At 49.8% G+C, this 19,127-nt stretch overlaps 1 protein-coding gene across 2 annotated transcripts in view; it reads left to right on the forward strand.

Annotated features, from left to right (window-relative positions):
- PPP1R16B (protein phosphatase 1 regulatory subunit 16B) overlaps positions 1-19,127 on the forward strand; it is a 74,393-nt gene that overhangs the window by 20,500 nt on the left and 34,766 nt on the right. Inside the window, exons 2-3 of one of the 2 annotated variants that reach the window (XM_064167385.1) lie at positions 2,498-2,560; positions 2,646-2,900. In XM_064167385.1, coding sequence (XP_064023455.1) covers positions 2,654-2,900 — 247 coding nt within the window. In that variant the 5' untranslated portion in view covers positions 2,498-2,560; positions 2,646-2,653. Of the gene's footprint in view, positions 1-2,497; positions 2,901-19,127 lie in introns of both variants that reach the window. The other variant, XM_064167384.1, reaches the window with a different exon arrangement.

Consider the following 19,127-nt stretch of genomic DNA (forward strand, 5'->3'; position numbering starts at 1 on the left):
GCTGGAGCAGAGGAGGCTCCCAGGTGACCTTCTTGTGGCCTGCCAGGATCTGAAGGAGGCTACAAAAAAGCTGGGAAGGGACTTGTTAGGCTCTCAGGGACTGACAGGACTGGGGGGAATGGAGCAAAGCTGGAGGTGGGGAGAGTCAGACTGGACATGAGGAGAAAGTTGTTGAGCAGGAGAGTGGTGAGAGGCTGGAATGGGTTGCCCAGGGAGGTGGTTGAGGCCCCATGGCTGGAGGTGTTTGAGGCCAGGCTGGCTGAGGCTGTGTGCAGCCTGCTCTAGGGTAGGGTGTCCCTGGGCATGGCAGGGGGGTTGGAACTGGCTGCTCCTTGTGCTCCCTTCCAACCCTGACTGATTCTGTGATCTTGGAGGTCTCTTCTAAACTGGTTGATTCTATGATTAGGTCCCCAGTTCCAGAGAGACAAGAAACTACTGGAGAGAGTCCAGTAGAGGCTACAAAGATGCTGAGGGGCCTGGAACACCTCTGTGAGGAAAGGCTGAGAGCTCTGGGGCTGTTGAGCCTGCAGAAAAACAGCCTGAGAGGGGTTCTTCTGAATGCTGATCAGTAACTAAAGGATGGGGCCAGGCTCTTGTCAGTGGTGCCTGTGCCCAGTGACAGGACAAGGGGCAACAGGCACGAATCTGAAACCAGGAGTTGCCATCTGAATGTGAAGAGGAACTTCTTTGAGGCTGTTGGAGCCAGCTGCCTAGAGAAGTTATGGAGTCTCTTTCTCTGGACAGATTCCAGACCCACCTGGGCCTTGTGATCCTAGACAACCTTCTTGGCCTTCTCTTGGCCATTACTGGGAAAAGCTGGAACCCACCCATGTGCCCTGGCCGAGTTTGTTTGTTTGGAATTCTCAAGCCAGTTATCTGGTGGAGGAGGCCTACCTTGCTGTCAGGCTGCCCACATGTCTATAGGCAAGGTCCAACCCCTGCAGTGTCTCAACCTTGCAAAATCTGCTGCATGTGGTAGATATGCTGCATGGCATGGATGTGCCCCTGTAGCTCCTCAGGGTAATGCCTCTGACTGGGCAGCATCAGCCTCTGGAGAGGCATGAACAGTGACTTTTCTTGGCTTGGCTGGGTGGGGTAAGGTTTCATGTCTTCACCACATCTCCCACCTGAGTCTAACTGCTTCTCTTCTTCCCATCAAGGCTTTGCATCCATTGCTTGCAGGACTGCTGCTTCCTCTGTTTTGGAACAGGAGAGTTGAGCAAGGAATGGCTTCAGCTGCTCTGAGGCTTTTTCTGATGCTTGTGAATACATGAGCTCTTCACAGCTTCCTTTCCCCATCAGCTCTTTGCTTGGTGGTTTCTTTTCCCTCTCCAAGCTGGCTGAACCACAAGAGCTCTTATCTCATATGTGGTTGTTTGCAGCTCACCTTCTGATGTGCTTTGCATGGGCCTGTTTGGAAGGGAGTCATTTCATTTGCCCATGACATGGCCTTTGTTGCAGATTGCTCCCTCTTGGACTGCTCCCTGCATCTGTGACACGTTTCCTCCTCCTGTGCAGCACATGATTGGGTGGCAGTCCGTAGATTCTCTGGTTGATTGCTGAGCAGGTAGGCACAGCTCAGAGGTCTTTGATGTTGTGCTCACATAGAGAGTTTGGGGCTGTGATTTCCTGCCCTCCTTGCTGTGCTTGTGGAGCCTGTGCAGCAAAACCAGAACAAGCTAGTGTGTGGTGGAGAAGAATCTGAAGGAAGAGAGACTTGAGCACAAAAGCTCATGGTTTTAAGTAGATGAGGTGGTTTGCGTATTGGTAATGCCTCCTGGGGAGCCACGTCCTGTCTGCCCTCAGCTAGAGTGAGAAGGGACTGTTGGATGGAGCAGTATAACACAGATGATCATGGTGGGTAAAGCTCCTCAGGGAAAACCTATCTGGCCTTGGGCACTGGGTGGGTAGCCTCATGCATCCCCAGCCTCTGGCTTCTGCATTATTTGTCCTGGGTTGGCCTCGTCTGGCTGCTGTGGCTGCCCTGGGCTCTACCACTTGGTCTTAGCCCTGTCTGTCCTGTGTTTTGCTGCTCAGACTGACATGCTTCAGGGAGGCAGCTGCTGGTGTGCATCAGTGCAGCACAGAGCTGGAGACAACTGTGATGAGTGGTGATGGTTATGCTGCATGGGCCAGCTGGAGAGAAGTTTCAGTACTTCAATCTCCCCTGAGCTGACTGAGGACTGCTACCAAATGCTGTGGGAGATCTTTGCTCATTAGGACTCTCTTCAGCTCCTAATAGACAGCCACTTTGAACTGTGGGTATGAGTAAATTGCACACTGAAATGCTGCTTGACCAAGAGGGGTTGGCTTGAGTGTTTGGAAGGGGGTGAAGGGATGGAGTCACATAGGTCAGTGAGAACAGCCAAGCACTTACAGCACAGTTAAGCAAGCTGCCTTTTGAGATGGTAGTTCTTGCCTGTCAGGTTTTCCATTGGGCTGGTCTTAGCTACTTGTCTGATGAGAGTTGATCCCTCACACCTGCCTCTCATTTCAGGTTTTCACCATATTCTCCTCAGCCCCTGGGATGGGCCTTTCCCAGCCTGACCTCAAGATGCTGGTATAGCAGCAGGCAGCTGTGATCCAGAGGGCCTGTGGTGGGACATCGTTTCCCGCTGGGACGTCCTTCACCTCCCCTCTCTCAGCAGAGACAATGGATGCCCACGTGGACCTCCTGACAGAGCTGCAGCTGCTGGATAAGGTGCCCACTCTGGAGAGGCTGCGGGCAGCCCAGAAGCGGAGGGCTCAGCAGCTGAAGAAGTGGGCACAGTATGAGAAGGAGATGCAGCACAAGAAGCGGAAGCACGAGAAGAAGAGAAACACTGTGAGCAGAAAGAAAGTGTCCTTTGAAGCCAGCGTGGCTCTGCTGGAGGCTTCCCTGAGAAACGACTTGGAGGAAGGTACAACGCTTAGACTCGTCAAACGGTTTGGGTTGGAAGGGGCTTTTAAGGGCCATTTACTGCAATCCCCACTGCAGTCAGCAGGGACACTGCAACTAGAGCAGCTTGCTCAAAGGCCCAGACAACCTGACCTGAAATGGTTCCAGAGATCACCTGTGTCTGGCTGCATGTCAGGTCCGTGTAGGGCTGTGGTGTGCAGACGCACCTGTGTTGACATCCATGGGCTGGACTACCATGGATATGGTTTTGGTGCCACTGATGTAGCTGTGAGGACCTCAAAGCACTGTGTGACACCAGCACTACCTAGATGGACATCAAGAGTGGACACATGAATTCCAAGATAGAGCAGGTGTAGTGACCAGGGTGTGGGGAGAGGGAGGCAACCTTCATCTGTCTTTTCACACTTTCTACCCCCAGAAGGTGTGAAATGCTCTTTGCCTGTTTCACTGGTTTTCTGGCAGTCTGTCGCAGGGATTTGCCTGTCAGTGCTAATCTCTTCAGCTTCCCTGGCTGGGGCATGGTTTGAAAGCCACATGGATGTATGAATTTTTTCTCTCTTCAAACTCCTGAAAAGCAAGGCTCTGTTTAATGCTTCCCACAGAAGAGAACTGCAAGTTGCTTAGAGATTGGTTTAATTGCACATTTCAAAGTGGATCAAAGTGCTTTGCTTTTTCTTCAAAGTCTGAAAGGAGAAAAAAAAGAGTCTAAGAGTCAGTCTCTATTAGTCTTAGCACAGCATGGGGTGGGGGGAAGAAACCTGTAAGCTCTGGGGAGCTGGAGCTTGCTTCTCAGCAGGGAAATAAAAACTCTTGTTAGAGAAGACCTGGAGCATCCTTTGGGTTTGCTGCTTTGTTGGGTAGCAAAATCGGTGTCATCTCCCTTGTCCCTTGGCTTGGCAGAGACAAAGGGAGTGCTTAGGAGGTCTTGTCCAGTTGAGTTGCATCCCTGCCAGTGAGTGTTGCTTTGTTTCCCAGCATCTCTTGCAAGAAGCAATATATACTTGACTGGTAGAGGTGTGTGGAAGGCAAGGGCCTCGTCTTGGCTTGTGAGCAATCTCCCCAAAGTCCTGTCCTTGTTTCTTATGAGGCCTTCTGAGCACCCTTACTTGTCCTTGTGCTTCTGTTTTGCACCTGTCTGGGAATACAGCGCTTTGGAGAACTGCAATGCCTGCCTGGGCTGTGTGTTACAAGCCTTTGCCAAGCCCTGCTGTGTCTCTCTGGTTTTGTGTGTGTTTGTTGCCTCTCTCTAGGAGAGCAGAGCTGTGGTAATGCCCTCCAAGCTGCATTTGTTTCTTCCCTGCCTTAAAGGTTTAACAGTTGCTTGCAGCTTTCTGCTCCATTGTGCCTTCACTTCTCACTCTGAGCTGTTGTAGTCTTCGAGGAGATCCTCAACGGTGAAGCCAAGCAGAGCCTCACTGTGAAATTGTGTTTAGTGGTGCTGCCTGGGATGACAGAATTCAGACTTCTGCCACCTCTGCCTGTGCTGAAAGGCATTGACAGAGTATGGCTGTGGGAGCTGTAGCCCATGACCGCCAGTAAGTGACAGGTTGCATGGCTGGGGTGGGTAACCAATACCTCCTCAGTGATGGTGCCTCTGGTCAGTGCTTGGGCTGGAGGGAGTGATGGGGCCAGTGGGACTATGAGAGTTCTACCCTTGCAGTTTTGCTTTCTTCCCTTCTCCTGGCTGGATCTGTGTGGCTTGGAAGGAGGAAAGCTCCTCCACTGCCTGCCTTACAGATGCTTGCTCATGTTTGTGCAGAAGTGGTGAAGGTGTTTGCAGACACGGCACCGGCAGAGGGTGGTTGTGCACCCAGATGGTGGGGAGCTGGCAGCTGTTCAGGCAGCAGCATTAACATCCTGGTGTCAGTGGTCCTGTGTCTGGTGGTCTTGCACCACGTGTGGCCATGGATGCTTTGTATTGGGGGTGCAGGAGCTGAGCTTTCAGCTCACAGCTTTGCTCTTTCCATCCTGTAAGGAAAAACACATTGCTGCAGGTCTCCTGGTGCTATAATCGTGGTGATCTCTTTCCATAGCCCAGCCCAGGCTTTAGCCATTGTTGCTTTTCATGATGTGATGCTGGTCACACCAAATGTGATACAGGCACTTCCCTGCTCACTGGAAAATCAACCTCTCCCCCACCAGAGTGGGAAAGGGTCCTGTACCTGCTGGCAGGGGTGCTTGAACCCATAGCTGGATTTTTCAGATGCCTCAAGTTTTTTCAATTCAACTGGGTTTGTGGTCAGTTAAGTCCTAAAAAATCATGTGTGGGCAGGTTCTGTCCCTGCTCTGCCCAATCTGTGTTGTGGGACAAGTATAATGGGGAGAAGGACACAGTCAAACCCAGATGCCAAACTGGGAAGATTCCTTACCAAATGCTCAAGGCCCAAGTGAGGGAATCTGTGGGCTTTTGGAGGTCCCAGGTGATTATTCCAGGTATGAATCATGCTTTGTTTCCACGTGGGAAGTGGAGGGGGAGGCGAAATAGAAGTGATTAAGCAGTTGAGAAGTTAGCAGGGGGAAGGTTCGAGCTGGGGGTGCAGCTGGCACGTGTCACCTCCCAGCTGCCTCTGAGCGGGTGTGCCACCTCCATTTTTTGTTGGTTTTCTGTGCTTTGGTATTTATTCCTAACATTCTGACTCCTGGAGTGGGAGAGGCAATGCAGGAGGCATTGTGCGATGAAATGGGGGTGAAGAGAGCAGAGTTGGAGACTGAGCTGGCTTTGTGTTGGGAAGATGTCTTGTGCTGTGATGTAACCTTCTGATGGAGGGGAATTGAGCGTTGTGGGATGGAGTCAGTGTGTGCCAAACTCTGCCCTGCCCTTCAGGGAGCAGCCCTGAGGACCTGGATGCACCAACTTTGCCTCTGCCTCACCCAGGCATAGTTGGAAGAGCTTTGTTCAGCCCTGTGCACCTGCGGGGATCTGCAGTGCCTCTCCTTGTCCCCATTTCCATCTGCCACCAATGGCACAGCCACCAGGCTTAGCCACCCCAGCTTCCCACCCGAGCTGTGACCTCTCTGGCTCTGCAAATGTGACAGCCTCAGAGGAGAGGACATCTTTCTCATGTCTACATCTGATGAGTTCAGGGGTGACTGGGCATGTTGGGGAGCTGCTGTAGCTCAGTGTGGTAGAGAAGCAGGACTGAAGGCAAGAGCTCCTAGCCCTGGTGTGGGCAGGAGCTGTGAAGGGGTGACAGCTCTTGCCTGCTTGTTCTTCTCATCTTCTGCAACAGATCTGTCAAAATACCCCAGGATTAACAAACAAGCTGCTATTAAAAGCTCCCCTGGGTCTCTGCTGACAGAAGCAGGGTAGGGAGCACATCACAAGCATGCTGGTGGCAGATGTCAGCAGACAGGCACACTGGGGAGAAAGAGGTGATGGGCAGTGACCCAAGACCTAGGGCAGGGGTCCTGCTGGACTGCAGCATCCTGGCTGGGACCTTCCATTTGGAGAACTGAAATATCTATAGGCTGTTCAGGGGTGAGCTCTGAGCTGAGAGCAGAATACTCCTGGTGGTTGCCACGCTGTGGACCTGCTCTACTCTGCCTGTGGAGGAGCTGGTTTAAGTGGAAATATGTTCAGTCCTCACCCAGCTGTAGGCAGGATCTGAACTGGTTGCAGGAGAACCGTGTGGAGGGAAGGACACTCGGCCAATGCAGAGCTTGCAGGGGGCAGCAGAGCAGGGTACGATTTGGGGGCTGTTCCTGTGGCGGTGGAGCAGAGTTGCTTTACAAGGCAATAAAACAGTGCTTTACAAGCTGCTGTGCTAATTGCATAGGAATGGAGAGAGCTGCTGAAGGCTATCATCCTTTGAGGCCATTCTGCAAGGTGAAGGACTGAAACCATGGAGGCTGATCCCACCATTCCCAGGGCAGCACCTCATCCTCAAAAGCAGCCCTGGCTGCTGCAGGGCTGTCATGTCTAGGTCTTTCTACATCACTGAGCTCCTATAAAAGCAGCCCCAGAGTGCAGGAAGATGAGCTGGTGTCCTGTAAATAGAAAAACTGGATCCCAAAGGCAGGTAAATGGCTGCTCTGCAGAGGTGTGGCATTTGCTGCCTGGGCAGCCCTTTGCACACCTAGCCTGTTTGCAGGGGGAGCTCCCACTTGAAGCTGGAGATGTTTGTGTTAGCTGAGGGGTAGGCTGTGTTCCCTTGAGTGGACCAGCAGAGAAATCAAGCCCCCAAAGGACTGATTCACCTTCCAGCCGTGCTGGAGGTGCCCTGGTTTCTCTTGCTCTGGATGAGAGCTGCCTCCCTGCAGGCACCCACTGCCCCCCTTCCCAAGCCATCGCTCTGGGAAGCATTGCTGCAGAGTCCTTCAGCTCACACCTTCTGGCACTTCATCCTCCCAGCAAAACTTTGTCAGAGCCAGAGTGTTGCATAAACCAGCGCTTGTGAAGGAGTTTAACCATGCAGATCCTTATGGCTGGTGAGCCAGAAAGGGAATGAAAACTTGGGTTTGGTGACCTTGGACTTGGCATCCATCAGAACGGTTCCCGTTGGCAGAGCAGCAGACGCAGGCCTGGGTGCTGTGCCAGCGTGGAGAAGATTTCCCCAGGGAGGGTGTAAGTATTGCCCAGTTTATTTGTGTAAAGCCACCTCCCATGTTTCCCTTTCTGCCTACCCCTCAACCTGCTGCCAGCGTGCAGTGATGCCCAGCTTGTGAGCCCTTCCAGGAGCCATCCCCAGGTAGCTCCTGCCCTGCTCCCTCTGCATCTTCCTGGAACAAACCCAACCTTGTCATTTGCAAAGGCACTTTAAAAAGAGGCCCTAATTAGTGTCTATAAATTGCTTTCTTTAACCTTTCCAAGTTGATGTGATCTGTTCCCTTGTTACTAAAAACCTTTTATGAGGTGCCTTAATTTTCCACCCACATTATTAGTCTCCTGAAGCTTTTTACATGGGCTTCCTGTGTCCAAGTCTGAGCAAGTGCATTTATCTGTCTGAGAAGACTTTTCTCCTGGGTTTAGTGCCCTTTGAAGGGCTCTGAGCAAAAAAAAGAGGAGTAATTTCTTTTATCACCAGCAGTCTGAGTGTATATCTGGGTATTTGGGGAACGACTAGAGTCAGAAATGAAAAGTTTCTGTTCAGTAACAAAGGCATTTCTGGAGTGCTCAGCTCCATCAGTGTGGAAATGAAAGCTGTCCTCTCTGGGAAGCTGTGTGTGGGAGCCCTTGGCAAGGCTGGGCTTTGTTAATTTTGTTAATGGTGGTTGCTGTGGCTTCCAAAAGCACATATTTGGCCATGTTTAACTTGGCTTTTTCATGGCAATCTGGATGTGATGCCAACGTGGGGTGGTTTGCATATGGCAGCTAACTAGATGGCATCTGGGAGCATGAGCAATATTGAATGTGCAACTTTCTCTGCTGTCACAACAAGTAAATAATCTTCCCTCCCCCCCCCTCTTTTTTCACTCTGACTTCCTGCAGTTTCAATCAAGTGGGAAAATTATTTCCATGAGAGCTTGAAATGCCAATTTACCTGTTTGGGAAATAATGCAAAAAAGTCCATCTTGAGTTTTCCTGGGATGAGGCCCTCTCCTTCCCTAAATCCAGAGTCCATTTAAAGATTGCCCCACTTAAATGTTGCCCTGAGAAGGGCAACAAAGCTGGCAAAGAGTCTAGAGGCCAAGTCTTCTGAGGGGCAGCTTAAGGGAACTGGGGTTGTTCAGCCTGGAGAAAAAGAGGCTGAAGGGAGACCTTCAGGCTCTCTGCAACTCCCTGAAAGGAGTTTGGAAAAAGGTGGGAGTTGGTGTCCTCTCCCAGCTGAGGAGTACTATGACTAAAGGAAGTGGCCTCATGTTGCTCCAGGAGAGCTTTAGGTTGGCCATTAGGAAAAATCTCTTCCCTGAGAGACTGGTTAAGCACTAGAACAGGCTGCCCAGGCAAAATCTCTTCCCTGAGAGACTGGTTAAGCTCTAGAACAGGCTGCCCAGGCAAAATCTCTTCCCTGAGAGACTGGTTAAGCACTAGAACAGGCTGCCCAGGCAAAATCTCTTCCCTGAGAGACTGGTTAAGCACTAGAACAGGCTGCCCAGGAAGAATCTCTTTCCTGAAAGGGAGGTTAAGCACTAGAACAGGCTGCCCAGGAAGAATCTCTTCCCTGGGAGGGTAGTTAAGCACTAGAACAGGCTGCCCAGGAAGAATCTCTTCCCTGGGAGGGTAGTTAAGCACTAGAACAGGCTGCCCAGGAAGAATCTCTTCTCTGAGAGGGTAGTTAAGCACCACTAGAATAGGCTGCCCAAGGCAGTGGTAGAATAGCTGTCTCTGGAAGTGTTCAAAAAAGGTGTGGTGCTGAGGAACATGTTTCAGTGATGGACTTGGCAGGTCAGGTTAATGACTGGACTCAGTGGTCTTAGAGGTCTTTCCCAACTTATCTGTTCTATGATTCTATGAACATACTTCAGTGGTGGACTTGGCAGGTTAGGTTAATGGTTGGACTCAGTGGTCTTAGAGGTCTTTCCCAACTTAACTGTTGTATGATTTTTGGTTCAGACCTTTTCTTTAAACAAAAACCTTTGGTCAGAAATACTTCTGTGGGGGTTGTAAATAACCTTCAGAACGTGGTTTATAAAACGTGGCACCAGCTGTTGTAGGGGAGCTTTGGTTCCAATGGGTCAGGCCTCTTTGTAATCCTTCTTAGAAGGGTCTGAGTGTCTGTTTCTCGAGGTGCTGGCTGTTGTGTGTGCTGTGCATCACTGCTTGCTGTTCCCAGATGTGCAAGCTGGAAACAGATCTTCTTTCCATACCTGCAGACAAGGAATTCTGCATCTTCTCCGTGTTTCAGCTCACAGCAAGGCTCAGAGCACAAAGTCTCTCTCCCACACCCTTGTGGTCAGTGATTGCTTTCCTTCATTGAAAGACCTGCAAACGTCTCCACCACTCTGCTCTGACCATCCTTGCTAGGATGTGGGCATCCTGGCTGGAATGTGTTTGATCAAAATTTAAGCACCCACAGCCTCTAGCAGGCCTGGCTGCCCACCCTGACCTCCATGGACAACATATTTCCACTCGCATCATGTTATGGCAGAGCAGAAGTTTCTGTGCTTCCCTGATGGAAGTGAGCTTTGTGTATGTGCCACCTCCTGCCCTCCCTGATACCAGTGAACCTGTGTGTCTTGCAGTTGTGTTACAGGATGATACAATTATTTTGGTTGGAAAAAATCTTTAAGATCTTTGTGTCCAACCATCAACCTAACACCACCATGGCTCTTAAACCACATCCCAAATGTCTCTGTCAGGTTGGCCAAGGATTTCCAGGTAGATCTTGATTCCTGTTCTCCTGGTGGTCTTGTCTGCTTTGCCTGGCTTTGCTTTCAAAGTGGCACAGAGGAGTGGTCCTTGCCTTGAATGTAAGGGCAGCAGGCTCTGAATTGCAATGGGAAACTTACAAGGTCTGTGCCTTTGCCTGGGCTACTGAGAAATAACTGTTAGTTAAACAAAAAAGGAAAAGAAATCCTGCCCAAGCTCCCCCCACAACCACCAAACTAACAAAAAAGCCCCTAAGGGCTTACAGCTACAGGATCCACCTCTAAAAAGGGGAGACTAAAGCAGGAGTTAATCTGAAGATCACTATCACACATTGATTACCCCAGCTCTGTTTCATCTCCATCCTTTCCAGGAGTTGTTGGGAGCAATGAGGTCTCCTTTCTGTCTGCTCTTCTCCAGACTAAGCAATCCCAATTCCTTCAGCTGCTCCTCACCCAGCCCTGTTCTCCAGACCCTTCACCAGCTTTGTTGCCCTTCTCTGGACCTATTCTGGCACCTCAAGGTCTGTCTTCTAGTGAGGGGCCCAAAACTGAACCCAGTGTTTAAGGTGTGGCCTTACCAGTGCTGAACACAGGGGAACTATCACATTCATCACATTCTTCCTCCTGCTGGCCACACTACTCCTGATAGAGTCTGGACAATGCATAAACTTTGGATTCATACCACTTGTCCCTCCAGTATGGACAATCTGGATTCAAAGTGTTTAACATCTGAGACTGACCAGTAACTGCTGCAAAGCCCAGATTATTGTTTGTTTGGATATTTTTTTTTTGCTAGAAGTGGGTTGATTCATTTAATTGGCTTCTAAAATTTGGCTGCAGTGTGTTTTGGAGGAGAAACTTGGAACTGTTGCTTCCTTGGCTGCATGTAGCCCTAAATGCAAACCAGGTTGATTGGTGCTGTTGATGGTCGCTTCTTAATGCTACCAGGAGTAAAGAGTTTCTTTTCCAAAAGGAGCCCTGGGCACTTGGGAGTATCAGCTGAAGCTCTCAGGGTTGTGGATGCAAAGTGCAGTAGGTTGGCCACATAAGGTCACCATCTGCTCTGCAAACCCTGCCTGGCCAACTCACGGCAGGGAGAGCTCAGGATGCAGTGCTGGGAGCATCAGGACTTCTGTCAGCCCAAGGCAGATTATCAATGGGACCTTAGTTCAACCAGCTGCCCAGGGATGTTCCTGCATATCACCAAGTTCTAAATCCTGGTGTTTAACCTTTCCCTTCCCTGTCCTGGTTGCTCAGCTTTCAATGGCATGGAGGCAGCTTTGGGTGGCTTCTCATTTCCTGCTTACTGCAGGTTCCCAACTGTTGAAGCCAGGACTTCCCGATCTGGGCTGGATAATACCTGCTGATGTATCAGTGGCTTTTTCTACTCAGTAACTCCCTAGTTTGCTTGTACCTGTGAGTTTCCTGGGAGGAAATCACTGACTGCCACCAGCACAAGGCACCAAGGCATGGAGGTGCAGCCACGGCCCTGGATACAGGCTGGATCAGGTATGGAAAGCAGCATGCCTGGCTGCCTGCTGGGTGGGATAACAGTGTGGAAGGACTGCTGCTACAGCCCAGCAAGCTCCTCGCTCCAGGGGCCTGTGACAGGGGATTTCTAGCAGGCAACATATTTCTTGCCTGCCTAGCTGCCTTCCAGCTATGTGCTGTTTCCTCTCCTCCGATTAACTGCCTGCTTTGTCCCACTCCAATAACGAGAAACCAGAGAGCGCAAACAGCAGCTCAGCTGGGGACCTCTGCTATCTTCTGTGTAATAAGCAGCAGAAACCCAGAGTGAAAAATCTTCTGTCTTTTCACTTTGGCCATGACCTCTGATAGCCATGGCTCTGCCTCTCTGCCATGCTGTGTTGTGACATCTAATCCAATTCTGCCCGAAGGACAGCAGACATGAGCCTGGGCACTGCCAAGAGCTCACTGCTACCTGGCATTTTGCAGCATCACTGTTCTTGAGTGCATTGTCAAAACCAAACCCCCAAGCAGCCCACAGGTTTGCTGCCAAGTCTCAAACTCTTCTTTGCAAATGAATATTGGTGAGGAAATGCTGCTTTGTGAGGGTGAAGCTTCCTTGCAGGGCTAAACCTCACGTGGCTGCGTTACCCTGGTGCAGTTGAAAATGCAGTGCTTGGATGTAGTTTCTGGGCAGGAGGAACGTGGCTGTAAGCTGTGGCTGCAGGCTCTGCTTTCTGCCCCTTCTCCTGGTCAAGGAGAGTCTGAAGAGTGGATTAAAATTACTTTCTTTTTTTTTCCCCCCCAGATTTAAATTCCTGCCTTTCTGGATTGGGGCCAGCTCAGCTGGTGTAGATTTCTTCCCCCTTAGAATCATGGAAAATAGAGGTTGAGAGAGTTTCAGGAGGTCATGTAATCCACCTCCTGCCCCAAGGCAGGATCAGCTGTATCTAAAATGCTTGCTAATGAGGTTGGAGTTAGGTATCTTAGTGTATTTATAGGCATCTCCACAACACAGGGGTACATACACCTATGCATGTGGCCCTGTTTCTCATTCAATCCTGCATGTTTTTCTACTTGCTTATATTTATCCTCCTTTATTTTGCTTTGCATCCCATCCTTACTCATACTGCCTGGGAGTCTTCCTCCTTCCATGTGAAGAAGGCTCTAATTCTTTCTTTACTAGCATTTGCTATGGTAGCTGCTTCAGGGTGTGCCTTACAACCTCATGCAGATCTGCTCTGACACACACTGTCACTGCTTGTTTTTCCCTCTGGAGCCTGGCCAGATCTTGGGGAAACCTTATCACCCTCTGCAAATGTCTGGACAATGAAAGAAAAGATGAAAAAATACTAAAGAGAGAGATTCTGGCAGCCTTGCCTACCCCTAACCTGTCACCCAAAGGATGCTAAATAGGCCAGGAAGCAAACTGTTTAATTCTGCCTGCTGATGCCTTTGTAATCAAGAGCCAAGATGCAATCAAGCACCCTGCACTCCTTTTAATTTGGGGAACAAGAGCCCATGTGCAGCTACTAGCAGGTGGATGCAGTTTCCACCCAGGTCCCTGCAATTTGCAACTGCTTATGGCTGGGTTTGGCCTCTGGATTCCCCAGGCAGTGTGAGGCAGGCTTGATGCAAATGTAACTGTTGCAGGAGAGCAGCTGCAGGTTGTACTGGTGTGACTCTCTTGCCCTGTATGCATTTTTATGTACTGCCAGGTCACCATAAACCTCAGCACCACTTCTACACAGCTGTGAATCCCCTCCAGGGATGGGAACTCCACCGCTGCCCTGGGCAGGCTGTTCCAGAGCTTGATAATCCTTTCAGAGAAGAAATCTTTCCTAACATTTCCCTCAGTTTGGCCAAGGATTCCCTGGTAGATCTTGATTCCCATTTTCCTGGTGGTCTTGTCTGCTTTGCCTGGCTTTGCTTTCAAAGTGGCACAGAGGAGTGGTCCCTGCCTTGAATGTAAGCACAGCAGGCTCTGAGTTGCAATTGGAAACTTCCAAGGTGTCGTTTATCTTTGTGTGCCTTTGCCTGGGCTACTGAGAAATAACTATTAGTTAAACAGAAATCCTCCCCAAGCCCCTCAAACAACCACCAAACAAACAAAAAAGACCCTAAGGGCCTATGGCTACAGGATCCACCCCTGAAAAGGGCAGACTAAAGCAGGAGTTAATCTGAAGGTCACTATCATGCATTGGTTGCCCCAGCCCTGTTTGAACCCAGTTGGCAGCTGGTGGTTTCCACAGCAGAGAAGCCTTATCTGCACACAGCTTGTGCTTGTCCTGTGCTGCACCTACATCTGTCTGGAAACAGCCACATCTGGAGTGGGTGGGGGAGATTCTGGCACTTTCCAAGTGTTTCCACTCTGGTATGATTCAGAGCAGCAAAGGTTGGGGATCAAGTGCTGCTGCCTGCCTGGTTCTGGTTGAAATGCTGGCAGTGAAATGTGATGTCTTGGTGTATTCTTTCAGCTGACTTCCTTGTCTCATGCCATTGAGCAGACCACAGATGTCCTGCAGCAGAGGTGCCCCATTCCAGTCCAAGGACTTCATGGTTTCCACTTAATATGACACAAAGTATCACAGTATCATCAGAGTTGGAAGAGACCTCGCAGATCATCAAGTCCAACCCTTTACCTCAGAGCTCAAGGCTACACCATGGCACCAAGTGCCACGTCCAACCTTGCCTTGAAAGTCTTCCAAACTCTCCACTCTGAAGTGTTCTCTATGCCCAAACCATTTACTTGAATAAAAGTATAATTTTGTCTGCAGATTATTATTGAATGGCAACCCTTATTATTGAATGGCAACCCTTATTATTGAATGGCTTGGACTGGAGCAGCTCTGCTGCACTGAGGTTTCACTGCTGCATGTCTGCTTAATGGCTTGGGAGAAGAAAATCAGCCTGGAAATCCATATGAGCTGTCAGGAAGGAGTTCAGCCAATGTGCTCCTGCCAAGAACGTGGAGAGGTGAGCACTTACTGCATCTGTTTACCAGCCCTGGTAAACAGTTCTCATGTGTTGTCAGAGGAGACAGGTGCTGTGGCTAACCCTCTGCAGGGTCCCACAGCTCTTCAGAGACCACCACCTGAGTTAGAGACCTGGCGTTGGACCACATGTGGCACTCCCATGGAGAGTCAGCTTCAGCCTACTTAGGAGCTCGGACTCTTCCCACGCCTCTCGAACCTTTCAGACCTGGTTTATTTTTTCACTGCAGATGCTGCCAGTTTGTCTTTAATGAGCAAGGCTAGAGCAGGGCTCGATGGGAACCTAAATGAGACTCCTTCTTTAATTAAAGTGTTGGTTTGGTAGCCTGAAATAGCAAGCATTGGAAAGAGCCTGAGCTTCGGCAAGGAAAGCAGTCCCTCTAGATCTACAGTGACATCCTCTTGGCTCTCAAGCAGTTGATTGCAGAGGTTTGTTTGCTCCTGAAGCTGATCTTGTTTGCTTCTGAAGCTCATCTTGTCAAAACAATGATGCAAGTCCTGAAAGTGGTATGAAGCTTCAGCCCAGGCTGTAACCAGTCAGCTTCCAACCTGCTGCTGGCTGCTGTGCCAAAAACACAGCGTACCTGGGTTGGTAGGTGGCAGCAGGTCACAGAAGGCTGCTGCAAGTCCATTTTGCTTTTATTTGAAGGGTTAGCAAGTTCAAAATTTCCTCTAATAAGGGCATCTAAGGATTCCCTGTGTGCTTTCATAGCAAATTTATCCTTCCCTAACTTTAATCATGCAGTTCTGAAATCACAGATAGCTGTGAACGAGCTTCTGCTCTGCCCCTTGACCCAAAGTATTCTCATCTGCTCTGTGGCAATTTCCCATTGCTTTTCAGAACAATGAAAACTGTCATTGGAGTGCTGGTCAGCACCCAAGCTGCACTGTGGATCCTAGATTTGGGTCATTGCTGCACTGTGCCATTCAGCTCTGAGGTTTCCCATGTAACAGGGATGTCTGCTGCATTGATCTGTGCTGCTATCCTAAGGGGAAGAGAAGAGGAAGTATTTCTGGCTTCTCTTCCATTGAAAGATTTATCTCCCAGCAGAAGGACAATATTTGTTCACTGCTTGCCTCCTGTGAAGTGGGACTGACAGCTTGAGGTGGAGGGAGCTGTGCCCAGAGCAAAGCCAGGGTGACGAGACAGAGGTCTGGTCATTTGGCTTGGCTTCATCCCTCTGTCATTCTCTTGGATTTAAAAGCTTCCAGAAACATGTGGTTCATGCAGCCTTCCTGGACCCAGCTCTGATAGGAGCATATTCAGCTGTCACCAACTGGAGGAGGTGATGGTGCTCTGGCTGATGCAGACACCAGGATCAGGCTAACCCTGAGAGGGCAGGTGTGGTGCTCCTGGGGCATGTGTGCATCGTATTCCCAGGAGCACTGTGAACATCCCGGGGGAGCAGGGATGTGCCCTGCCTCAGTCTGAGTGCTCGCTTGTGCCAGGGACCACCTAACCACAGCAGCACACACTCTTGGAGCAAGATGATAGGGGAGAGGGGAAGGGGGGGCGGTGGGGAAGGGAATCCATGCATGGGCACAGCCAGGGCTTGAACCAAACCCTTCCTGCATGGCTCTTCCCACCGCTGAAGTGGGCTGAGCCAAGAGCCATGGTCTGGCACTGTGGCTTTTGGCGCTGCCCAGAATGAGGACGAGCTGCTTGGCACAGGGAGAAGGGCACTGGCAACAAGCATCACTTACTCTAATTAAGTTTTGGGGGGCTTTTTTTTTTTAATGACCTATTTAATTTTTTTGGACAGCTGCTTAACTGGGAAAGTAAGCTGGGGGGAGGGAAGCTGTCCTTATTTAAAAGGGTCCCCCCTTAGCCTGTAAATCTGGGCCAGATCCACTGGTACCTGCTGGCTGCTTTGTGTGACCCTGGTAAGGAAAGCAGCCAGAAATGTCACTGTAGAGCTGTTTTGCTTTGCTTGATGAATCTGGATCAGTGTCTCTCTCCCTCTTAATCAGGTTAGGTTTCGTTTGATCTACCCCTGTTAGGAGAAACCTAAACTGATTTAGCTGTTGCCATCCCTTTTCCATTTGCTTGATGACTCTTCCCATAAAGCCATGTCAGCTCTGCCTTAATCACTGCTGATGCAGGTGACACTGCAGCCTATAACTGTGTAAACTGTAGCAAATATTCACAGGGAAGGTTTTGCCAGATGTTTTGTTTGATGTTTTTGGACAGATGAGCTTTAAATTGGCAAATGTAGTAGATTTAAGGAGAAGACAATTGCTAGTAGCTGTCAGAAAGAAAACACTAATTGTCAGACATGTTTTATTGAGCCCTTGCCAAACTGATTTGCTGTAGAAAACATCATTTTCTTGCACTCTTTCTTCAGGAAATCTGGTTTTTGTGAGCTCTGCTGTCTTGGTAATGGTGATGTGTACCAACATAGAAGAGAGGGAAAACTAGCTCAGGATTAAAGTCTGTGACACCTTGGAATGCACACAACCCATTGTGAGGAGCACAAAACCATTATCCATGCTGGTGTGCCATAAAATCATTGCAGGTGTGTGCTCCCAGACACTTTTCCATGTGAACTTCTTCCATGCCCATGGTTCACACCAGTACTAGAGCACAGATCACAGAATGATAGGGGTTGGAAGGGGCCTCTGGAGATGATGGAGTCCAACCCCCATGCTGGAGCAGTTTCACCTAGAGTAGACATCCAGGCAGGTTTGGAACGACTCCAGAGCTGGAGACTCCACCACTTTTTTGGACAGCCTGTTCCAGTTCTCCACCACCCTCAATTTAAAGAAGTTCCTTCTCAAGTTTAAATGAAACTCCCTGTGTTCAAGTTTTGTGCTCCTTATCATCTTGTCACTGAGCAGCACTGAAAGCAAGACTCCTCTTGCTCCCTCATCCTCCTGCCACCCTCCCTTCAAGCACTGGTAAGACCAACAGGGTTTAGTCAGTGCAGTGGTTTGATTGATTGCTCTCAACAGATTTGAGAACAAGCCTCCAGTTACTGTGGGCCAAGGCAGGACTCCCTGAGGCAGATTTGGTGCTCTGCTTCTCTGTAGAGCTTGGCTGTGCTGCTGCCTTTGCTGTAATTTGGAGCAGCAGCAAGGCAGCAGCTTCCTCTGGGATCACCTCCTTTGCAAAGCTGCTGGTGCAGTAGAGAAGGAAACTTTTTCTTTAGTAAGTTATGCTCTGTGGTGGTCGTGTGTGATGTCTAAGATCTCCTCACTCTGTTCCTGGTGTCCTTAATGCACTCAAGCAGGCTGGAAAGGCAGGTGGAGGGAAGGGACATCTTCCACAGGTGTTCTTCCTGTCTCCAGACTGGTTTTGGTTTTCTCTCGTGATAAGTTGGGCAGGGTTCAGCAGTTTCCCCTTGAGAAAGGGAAGTGTTATCTGCCAGGGGAGATGTGCTACCCTCTGTGACATGGGCATGTGGGAGCTCATCCAGGATTATGGCTAAACGGGACCTACAGTGGGTCAGTGTTGCCTGGCCTCTCTCTCTTCCTGCTAGTTTAGTCCTGGGGATGTGCTTCAACAGCACATTTCTCCTTTGGAAATACCAGTGAGGATGGGATGGTCAGCCAAGAAGTTGAGGCAACCTTGTCATTCAAGTTTGGTCCACTATCTGAAGAAACAACTTGATTTAAATACTCTGAGGTGGAGGAAGGAAGGACCAGATGGTTGCAAAGCATCCTAAAGCTGCTGACAGTGCAATGATCTCTTAGGAGAGTCCCTTGAAGAACCTTTTTCAAATGCTCTTGGATTTTTACTGCAGAACAGAAATCCAGGAGGGGGGTTTGCACATCTTGCCCAGCTGCTCTGCGACCCAGGTCTACCTGAATTCCCATTGGATGGGGCTCTTGTGACTGGTGCTGGAGTGGAGTGGAGGAGGTGGCTTTGCCTTGCATCTTGTTCTCTTCCCACGGTGACTCTGCTTATCACAGCTGCTGTGATTTGTTCCTGTTCACCTGCAGTGGGGATGGCCTTGTCTGAACCTCACCCCCATGTGCTGAATATTCATCTCCTCTTTTAAGAGTGGTTTACTTACTGAAATCTCTGGTGTGTATGTTCTCTTTCATCTCCTTGCTGCTGCTGTGTGTGAAACACCTCAAGCCAATTTGCTTTACTGGGTCTCTTTGGAGAAACAGCTCACTTGAGGAACAACCTCACTGGGGACCATGGCTTCAGCAGTGAAGAGGTTAATATGTCTGTCCCAGGAGCTGTCTGTGCCTCATGCCAAACCTGATTGTCATCTTGCTCCTTTTAGCCCCCGCAATTGTTCTGTCCCCAGAGCACTCTATATGGCCATTTGATCCATGAGGGATGCATGCTTGTTGGGAATCTGCTCCTGATGCCCTGTTAGGGTGGAAGAGGAGGAGCCTGCTTGTGTCTTTCAACTGAAAGTACCTGGTTATGTGTGGCCAGCAAAATGTGCTCTGTGCCTTTATGTGGAATCACACCAATGGTGCAATTTAGGCAACCAGGACCTATTTTAACTCACATTATTGTGGTGATCCTCTTCCCACGTGTGCTAGATGGAGGAGAGGCAACG

Source organism: Pogoniulus pusillus, chromosome 29 (genome assembly GCF_015220805.1).
Source record: "Pogoniulus pusillus isolate bPogPus1 chromosome 29, bPogPus1.pri, whole genome shotgun sequence".
Taxonomy (NCBI): domain Eukaryota; kingdom Metazoa; phylum Chordata; class Aves; order Piciformes; family Lybiidae; genus Pogoniulus; species Pogoniulus pusillus.